General features: G+C 61.6%; 2 protein-coding genes across 2 annotated transcripts; both read left to right on the forward strand.

Annotated features, from left to right (window-relative positions):
• Positions 1-914: 914 nt before the first annotated feature.
• LOC103899265 (CMRF35-like molecule 3) lies at positions 915-4290 on the forward strand. Its single transcript, XM_009279700.1, has 7 exons — positions 915-957; positions 1837-2166; positions 2499-2631; positions 3151-3254; positions 3592-3629; positions 3741-3851; positions 4216-4290. Exons 1-7 carry the CDS (start codon positions 915-917, stop codon positions 4288-4290), a joined length of 834 nt encoding a protein of 277 aa, XP_009277975.1.
• Positions 4291-6368: 2078 nt separating this feature from the next.
• Positions 6369-8698, forward strand: LOC103899266 (CMRF35-like molecule 2). The gene is made up of 6 exons (XM_019472164.1): positions 6369-6408; positions 6685-7014; positions 7692-7791; positions 8096-8205; positions 8377-8459; positions 8600-8698. Exons 1-6 carry the CDS (start codon positions 6369-6371, stop codon positions 8696-8698), a joined length of 762 nt encoding a protein of 253 aa, XP_019327709.1.
• Positions 8699-9237: the final 539 nt, after the last annotated feature.

Raw genomic sequence — 9237 nt, forward strand, 5'->3', positions numbered from 1 at the left:
GGTGGGCAGTGGCAGGGATGCCTGTGCATCTCCTGCATCTCTCCGGTCCACATGCAAAAACCCTTGCAGGGTAACTTGGTGTCTGCCTCTCCTGCCTGATGGGTTGCCAGGTGGGTTGATACCTTCTTGTTTGTGTTTTGAAGAGCTCGGTCCTCTGCCGTATCCTGCAGCTCAGCGCTGCTGTATGTTAGCAGCTCTCATGTACCATCAGCAGTACACCATCACTGGGAGAGCTGGTGCATGACATCTTGCTGGGGAGCAGCTCTCCCACCCCAGCATCCACGCTCCCGGTCACACCAGGGCTGGCTGCAGGCAGCACAGACTCTGGGGCAGATGGAAACTAAAACCCAGCTCCTCCAGCTGCTGCTCCTCATGCACGCAGCCCAGAGCAGCCCAGCACACGGGTACCAGCAGGAACAGAGCACGGGCCACTGGCCCATAGTGGTTTGGCCATCCTCAGCAGATTTGCCCACTTCAGCATCAGGTTTTCCCCTTTGAAAAGCTGAACTTAATTTTTCATCAGCCCTGAAACTCTTAAACAGAAAGTGAAAGCTCAGTTTAGCCTCTTGAGGTCTTTGCCTAATCTGTCTCCCTGCTTCTGACTCCCTTCTTGGTTCCCCGGCCGCTGGAGCTGCTGGAAGGGCAAAGTTACAACTTGGGCCGAGTGAGTTCAGAAAGAAGTGGTCGGCGTGGGTCTCCCTGGCCCAGAGGAGCAGCCGTACGCACTGCCCCGAGCTAGAGAAGCGAGGAGGCACCCGTGCCCTGGGGAAAGTGGAGCTGGGGCAGGAAGCGGAGGAGCGGCACTGCGGCGGTTAAGGGCTCCTCCGAGGCCGGCTGGCACCCAGCATGGCCGCTGCCAGGGACATGTAGCTCCGGGGAGCGAGGGCTGAGCCTGCAGCCACCCAGCGAGTGGGATGGGGGAACGGCTCCTGGTCTGGACCTGGATTCTCCTCCCAGGTGAGAGCAGGATCTTCCCATCGGACCGGGTAAGGGCTCACCAGCACTGTGCCGACCTTCCGAAATCCACATCCTCATCCAGCGGTGATGGAAATGCCTCATGGATATATTTCTTCCCTACTTTCCCCTCTGCCAAGAACTGATTAATTATTTCAATCCCATGCAGAGGTTGGCAACCTTTTCCAACTCACAGATCCCTAAAAACACCCTGTGGGAGGCTGCAGGGAGCCTGCGAATCCTGTGACCCCCCGATGCCATGAGAGCAGTGGGCAGGGCAGGCAGGGTGGGCTTGATACCTTGTGCTTGCTGGCAGAGATGGCTTTAAGAGAAACCCGAACGCTTTGGGGTGGGCAGCAGCGTCCCGGGGGGGGTTGGCTTTGGGGGAGGGCAGAGGTGAACCTCCCCAGGGGGCTGCAGAGCAGGGGGGATATTTGGCATTTCTTCCTTTCTTTTAAACCTGACCCTGGGAGAGCCTGGGGTGGGACTGCCCTTCCCCGGGCTGGAGGGGCAGCTCTTCTCGGAAGAGCTCGCTGGCAGAAGCAGAAGTGGGTTTCCAGGCACTGAGGTTTCACGGGGAGGCAAAGAGAGACCAAGCAGTTCCCCCCGTGCTCTCCCTCCCTCCTCGGCCCCTGGCCCCGCACAGCCTCCCCCCACCTCGAACCCAGTGAGTCTCCAGTGCCCACCCCTGCACAGCTCCTGGCAGCCCTCCTCGGGGCAGGACCCCCGGGCTGCAGCTCCGCTCGCTATGGGAGAGGTTTTCTGGGGGCAGCAGGAAGCAGTTCGTGTGGCAGGGGGATGGGCAACGGGCTGGGGACTGGCAGGAGGCTTGTGCATGGGCTTGTGCTTGCCCAAAGGCTGGCACGGTCTTTGTCCCTGCAGGATGCTGGGCTCTGCAGGGCCCCGCGGAGGTGAGCGGCTTCCCGGGGGGCTCCGTGGAGGTACCCTGCGAGTACGAGCCAGAGCTGGTGGATGCCAATAAGTATTGGTGCAGGGGCAGCAGCTGGTTTTCCTGCTCCGTCCTTGTTCAGACCACGGCCCCTGGGGACGAGGCACAGGGGGACAGGGTCTCCCTGCAAGATGACCCCACTCGGCACGTGTTCATGGTGACCATGGAGAACCTGACAGTGGAGGACGGGGATCAGTACCGGTGTGGGATCCAGGTAGCCTGGTATGATCCCATGTTCCCTGTCATGGTGTCTGTTCTCCCAGGTAAGCACCTGGCATGGCTGTTGTGCTTTGATGGAGGCTGGAGGGGCAGAGGGAATGGAGAGAGGGGAGCTTGGGAGGGAGGACGGGGAGAGCCAGGGATGAAGGAAATCCCCCTCCCAGCTGCCTTCAGTGATCCCCCAGCATCCCCCACCTTGGTCCCGTGATGCACACAGCCCCCCTGGGGCCATGCGTGGTGTTTCCCAGCCACCCCCCATCACCTCCCCGCCAGCAGCCTCTGGGGTCCCGAAGCCCCCAGTCACCAACCTCAGCCACAGCCCAGGACCAGGTAACACACACCACAGTGCTTTGCTTCCCATCTATTTCCACCACAGTGCCCAAGACAACACACTATGACCTCCACACGACACAGGGGGAAGAGCCCACATCTGCTCCGACCTTCCCATGGACTCCCCTGGAGCTGGAAAACACCGTGTCCACACCGAAAATCAGAAGCCTGCAGGCTGGGTGAGTGCCAGGGCCACTGGGGAGGAGAGGGACTGTCCCCAGCGCAAGGACCAGGCAGCCCGAGGACGCAGCATCCAGCTCCAGCCTGCCCACAGGGCTTTGGGGCTAGTGGGGCATCTCTGGAGAAAGCAAAATGTGATGCTAAGGGGGCTGCTGTACCCCTGCATGCCACAGGGCTGCACTGGTTGGGGCTCCCAGAGTCTTTGCCCAGCTCCCGCAGGGCTGCGGGGGACCCCGACACCCCAGGCAGGCGTGTGCTGTGTCTGGGGACTTGTCCATGGAGGTGGGGGATGAATCTGTGCAACTCGCTCATGCCAAGTTGGCCAGACATTGCATGTACCCGTGCATGGATCCCTGGCCAGGAAACCTGGGAGAAATCCTTGGAACATCCTTGCCAGCCCGCAGAGTTTCATACCCGCCAGGGTTGTGCTAAATACAGGCACGAAAGCCCTCCCCAGGGCACAGGGCTGCAGAGGGGGCAGCACAGAAAGGCAGTAACACCCTTTTCTCCCCTTCTAGCACCCCAAACCTGCTTGTCCTGGTCCTGACACCCTCTGCTGCGCTGGTTTTGGGCGTCATCATCTGCCACAGGATGAGAAGAGCATCGTTGGAGAAGAGCAGAGGTACAAGTGATCTGGGGCCCCAAGCTGTGGCCCTCCTCTGCGGGGTGGCTCCCTAGCACCCGTCCCCCCACCCCAGCACACCACACGCCACCCTCCCGCTCCCGCCCCAGAGCGTGAACAGGGCTCGGGGCGAAAGGGGCTGGAGCCCTCCTCAGGACCCCAACCCACTGAGCCCCACAGTCCAGAGGGCTCTTGGCAAAGTCAGGCCAGACCTGAGGCTGCACAGGAGCCGATGTGACACCCATGGGGAAGGGCTTGGGACCCCCCAAAATGCTCCCCTTCAGCGAAGGGAGCTCCATGTTGGTCTGACCCATTTCTCCTGCACTTCCTCCAGCAGCCTGGGCCATGGAGAGGAAGAGGGCCAAGGACCTCCAGGTACCGCGGGTGGGAGGGTGGTGGGACGGGGGTCTTGTGGGATGGGGCTCCACCATGGGGGAGCCACTGCCCGGAGCCCAACTTGTCCTCAACTCACCTCGTCCCCTCCAGGTCACTGCAAGCTGGGAGCGAGCAGCCACTTCCAATAACATCTACATGAACAGGGAGTGGGAGATCAGCTCGCCCGAGGATGACTATGAGAACAGCCCGGCCAAGTGGCAGGTAAAGGGGCTGGGGCAGCTCCCGGGGCACACAGCAAGTTAGCCCACGGGTGCTCCTTGCTCCCACCCCTGCAGCAACAAGGAGCTGCACCTTGCTTTGGGGTGCAGCGAGGAGGAGCTGCCCAGCTTTGGGGTGCAGTGAGGAGGAGCTGCCCCGCTTTGGGATGCAGCAAGGAGGAGTTGCCCCACTTTGGGGTCACACACCTTCCCCCACACAAGCCTTTTCCTTCCATTTAACAGCCTGTCCCAAGCAGCAGCTCACAAACCCCATAGGAACAGGCATTATGTAGACACAAGCTTTTAGTGCTCTAGCATAGGCGGACCTGCAAAGTGCCCCAAACCTTCACATTTCTCCCCCATTTCAGGACTTTGAAAAGGGAGATGAAGTTTCAGTTTCCAGAGCTCCAGAACTGCAGCCGATCTACATGAACATGCACTGAGCGGCTCCGCGCTCGGCGCCCCGCTGCCAGAAAGCCCCGTGTCTGGGAACGGGCATCCCCTGCATCTCTCCCACCACCCAGGGCGTGTTTCCCCACTGCTTCCCGAGCCCTCTCTGCCTGTCCCGTTGAGATTCCCTGTATCCTGCAGAAGCAACCCCTGTCCCCTCTGTACCACACAAGACTGGAGACCCCAGCATGCCACGGAGTCCCGCAGTGGGATGTGCACGCCACCAGGCCAGCAGCATTGTTTATCCCCACCCTGCCATGAGGTTATTAAATGAGATGAGATCAGAAGATTTGGGATGTGTTTAAAATATCCCCCAATCAGGGGTTAAAAGCCCAGCACCCCCAGTCCAGGCTGCGGGGAACCAGGGGATGCGACGCCTTGGCAGCCCCTTCTCATCCTTCACGGTTCTTGTGCTCAGCAATAAGGAGCACGTGGGGAGGAAGGGGAGGTCGGCGTCCAGTTAGAGATGTGACCTCTGTCCCCTCCCCGGCCCCAGTGACTCCGAGGTGCCCCAGGAAGGCGGACGTGCTGCGGACGGTGTGGTCACCCCCGTTCCCACACAGCCCTCAGACTTCTGCTTCTTTATTTTCACCTGGTGCCTCATTCCCTTCCCTCCGGGTCTTTGCACAGAGCGAAGGGGCTGAAGGGCAGGGTGGGGCGGAGGGAGGGTCCTGAGGGAGCCTGGCTGCAGGGGGTCCCATCCTGCTCCTCCCAGCCCAGCCTCCTGTGCAGATGTCAGGATTTCAGCTGCATATCCCAGGCAGGGGAGCTGCGGAAGGAAAAGCCCCTGTTTGGGTAGGTCTCATCATCTACGGAAATAGAATCATCCTGTTGCGAAATGGAAACCTACACAGCAGTTTTAGAAAGAGGAAGAAAAACCACGAAGATGGAAAGAAAAAAAAGTGGAGGGATGCTGCACAAAGGGCCTGAGGACAGCCCTGTGGCAGGAGCCTGGGCAGTGGGCGGCCAAGCTGGAGCTCAGGCCGGGGAAAAGCTCGGCTCCATCCCTGCCCCGCCACAGGCCAGGGGAGCTCCTCTGGGTGCTGCTTGCTCCCGAGGGCAACCCGAGCTTCATCATCTGCAAGAAGCTCCAGTGCCAAATGGGGAGCGGGAGCGGGGGGGACCCGCTGCCTGGACCAGCTCCAGTGATGCAGCCATGCTCCCAGTTTTCCCCTGAGCCCCAGCATGGTCATACCTGGGATAAAAAAGCCAGAGGAGGAGGAGGAGGAAGAAGCCCCACATCATACCAACCACTCTGTCCCAGCAAGCACCACTGGGAAAGCCAACCTCCAGCCACCCAGCCTCAGCCCTCGGTGCTGTACGGCAGCTCCGGGAGATGTCTGGGTCACTCCCGCTCCCCCCTCTCCATATGTTTCACGTCTCCCACTTCCCCCCAGACCAGCTCGGTGCTGCAGACCCCAGCAGAGCCCGGGGCTGGGGCCAGGCACCTGCACCCCTAAGAGCTGGCAGGGCCTGGCATGTCCCTCTCAGCCGAAACACAGCCGAGGAGCTGAGCTGACACCCTCTGAACGTCCGGGAGGCTGCGCCCATCCCAGCATCACTCCTTAGCCCAGCCAAGGGGGAGCACCAGGACATGCAGCCTCCAGCATCCCCAGGAACGCAAGGTGGCCTCTGCAAAGATCAAGCAAAGATTAAAGCTCCCGTGCTGGTTTTGCCCCATTTTGGCGTTGGAAGCTCTGTGCAGCTCATGTGCTTCAGCATCTGTCTGCAACAGCAGTTTGGGGTGAAGACGCCTCCCCTCCTACACCCTCCTGCCAAGTGGGGTGCATAGGGTCCCACATCCCATTTCTGCAGCTGCCCACCCTCCCTGGTGTGCTTCAGACGTGCCAGTCTGCAAAAAGCGTCTCAGCAGCTTTTCACCCGCAGCAGAAAACCCCAACCCCGAGGCGAAGCCCGGACATTTAAAAATAACCTGGCGGCAGCAGAGCAGCCACCTCTTGCACGAGCAGAAAAGCAACGAAAGAAGCCGAGAGCGCACATCAGCTCAGTGTCCCCCGGCTGTCCTGTGCAGGAGGCTGATGCTTGCAGATCTCCGGAGCAAAGCGGGATGATGGGGATATCGCCGGGCTGGGGCTGGCTCCTTCTCCCAGGTGAGGACAGGCTCTGACCATGTTGGTGATGCTCTGGCTCCCGCTGGCATCAAGGGGCGGGGGCTGCTGAGCCCTCCCAGGGCCACAGGCTCCACGTCAGGCACCGACGGAGCCAAAGCCTCCCATCACTGCGGCCTCCTGTCTGGGACTAAAAGCCAGCAGATGGGGTCTCCCCCAAAGTGCTTCTTTCCAAAGGGAGCTGAGAAAGAGGGGCCTGGGAGAAGGCTGACTTTGCAGCCCTGTTTCTCTCCAGTGTCGCTGTGGGTTTCTTTGCAGTTTGCCAGGCTCTGGTTGTCCCCAGGGAGGTCAGCAGCCGGGCAGGGGAGACGCTCTCCCTCCGCTGCTGGTACCCCCGGGGTTATGAGGCCTACAACAAGTACTGGTGCCGGGGGGCCATCCGGGACTCCTGCCACAAGGTGGTGGAGACAGTGGGCAGGGAAGCACCCCGGCAGCGCGGCCGGGTCTCCATCCAGGACAGCCACATCTTCTGCGTGGTTCTGCTCACCGTGGAGGACCTCTCCGAGGCAGATGCTGGGAGTTACTGGTGCGGGGTCGAGAGGATGGGCAGGGACCTGATGGAGCCGGTGACAGTGAGGGTGGTCCCAGGTAAGCCCTGGTGTCTGTCTGGCTGGAGGTTTTGCTGGCCAGGACTCTTTTTGGAAAGGCCACTGGCTCGTGGGCCAGCAGTGGCCTGGGAGGAGGCAGCAATGCCGGAAAGAACCCCTGTGACCCAGTATAAACCAGCGGCAGAGGTTGGGAGGGGTGACAGGTTGCTTTCTCCTGGGGATGCTCACAGGTGCAGGCAGAGTGTGCTGGAGCCCAATGCAGGGTCCAGCCCCGGGCTGGTTTTGGGGCTCCTGGCACCCATCATGGTGCAGGCAGGATGGCGGAGCCACTGGTTACATGCAGCAGCGAGTGCTAACGCTGAGCCCCAGCGCTGAGGCCAGGGAGTGCCTGCCAAACCCGGCCTCTGACAGCCAAATGATATAATGTTGAGTTTCTAGACCAGGAAAAGGGGTAGATCCACCCCCCCCAGCCCTCAGGGAAACCTCTGGTTCACAGCGGGTGGAGAGATGTCTCGCCATGGGGAGACACAGCCCAGAGCGGTGAGAGGGGAGCTGGGCAGGCAGGTGCCGGCAGGGCGCATCCCACAGGGATGCCAGCAGGGCAGGGGCATGTGCTGGAGGGGACATGGGCAAGTATTCGCCTGCTGCCGGACGAGACATGGGGGACCCACAGTCACCTCCAGCCCCCAGTTCCCACCAGGACCTTCTTTTATGCAGCCTTATCAGCTACCCTGGCAGCTCCCCCGGCCACCCCCACCCCCTGGATCTCCACCACCGCAACAGAGCATCTCCCCACCAACAACGCCACTGCCGTGGGGTGAGCCTGGGGCCCTGGGGCACAGGGTGGGCATGGGGAAGGGCAGTGGCTCTCACCGCCGCGGGCAGCAGTGAGTATCCCTGTGCGAGGGGGCTTGTGGGAACAGGCAGGGTCTTCACCCGTCAGCCTGGGCATTTGGGGGTGATGCACTGGGGTCCCAGGCCATTGTCCCCCCTTTGCGTCCCACCCCGCGGCTGGCTGCGGAGGGGCTGCGGGAGGGCACTGGCACGCAGGGTGCTGCAAAAGCAAAGCCCCAGCCTTGTGAGGGAGAGAACCAGCCCCATACCTCTCCCCTTGCCTCCAGCCCCGGGGGACCAGCCCTGAGTGCCCTGGTGCCCAGTGCGGTCCTGCTCTCCCTCCTGGCTGCCGCCGGCTCTGCTGGGCTCCTCTGCATCCTGCGCAGGAGGAGGGAAGGTAATGGCGCCCACGCATGCCCCATCCCAGGCACACCTCAGTGCCCATCCCAGGACCTGGGGGACAAACCCACCCTGGGCACGGGGCTGCAGGGAACTCCCTGCTCCCAGCGACACAGAAAACCTCCCCCGGTGTCTCTTCTTTCTGGCACACTGTCCCCTTGCACCAAAGCCCCTGCCACCCCCTGCAAGCTGGGCACTGCTGCGGAGCCAGACCACAGCCCCATCTACGACAATGAGCTGGACCTGGCAGAGGTGAGAGCCCCTGGTGCAGGCAGTGCAGGCAGTGCAGGCAGTGTGGGCAGGGGCCATGCAGTGTGGTTGCCCACCCTGGGCAGCCCCTGCACCGCCCAGCTGTGCCCCAGGGCTGCAGGGACATGCTGTCCCCTTGCCAGGGTGGCTGCAGTGACATGGAGCAGGACCCCAAGCTGGAGAACGACGGTATCTACACAAACACCCTGCGTCAGGAGGAGGTGACGGGGATGCCCGGCTGATATTTTCCAGGAGGTTTCTTACTTGTCCTAGCGGAGCATCCCCCGTGGGCAGAGGGTCCCTGCGGGGCCACCCCCGGGGATGTCCTTGTTATCACCCCCAGAGACGTCCTTGCTGTGGCAGAAGAGGCGAAGGAGCGTTGCAGGAGGTGGCTGATGCTGTCCCATCACCGCGGCGTCTCGGCAGTGTGACAGCCTCTGCCCATGATGCTGGAGCCCAAGGCCACGCTGGCACTGTTCCCCAGCCCCCTGCCCCTGCATTGCTTTGGCAGATTGACCCACACATCTCGGCTGGCAAGAAACCACATCCCTGATTCCTGCACAGGCTGAGGAGTGGGATGTTTTCCCATCTCAGCAGCAAACAGATTGCTTTGGGTTCAGATAAATCCAATAAAGAAATTCCTCTGTGGGAGTTCAGTCTGGAGGGGAGAGGGGACAATCTGGTGTGCCCACAGAGCCGCTCTGCTGCTGTCATCCCCTTTGGGGGTCCCCGGGGCACCCTGGTACTGCTGGGGCTGCGTTAGGAGGGGGCAATGGGAACC

This window comes from Aptenodytes forsteri, unplaced genomic scaffold (assembly GCF_000699145.1).
Source record: "Aptenodytes forsteri isolate BGI_AS27 unplaced genomic scaffold, ASM69914v1 Scaffold563, whole genome shotgun sequence".
Lineage (NCBI taxonomy): Eukaryota > Metazoa > Chordata > Aves > Sphenisciformes > Spheniscidae > Aptenodytes > Aptenodytes forsteri.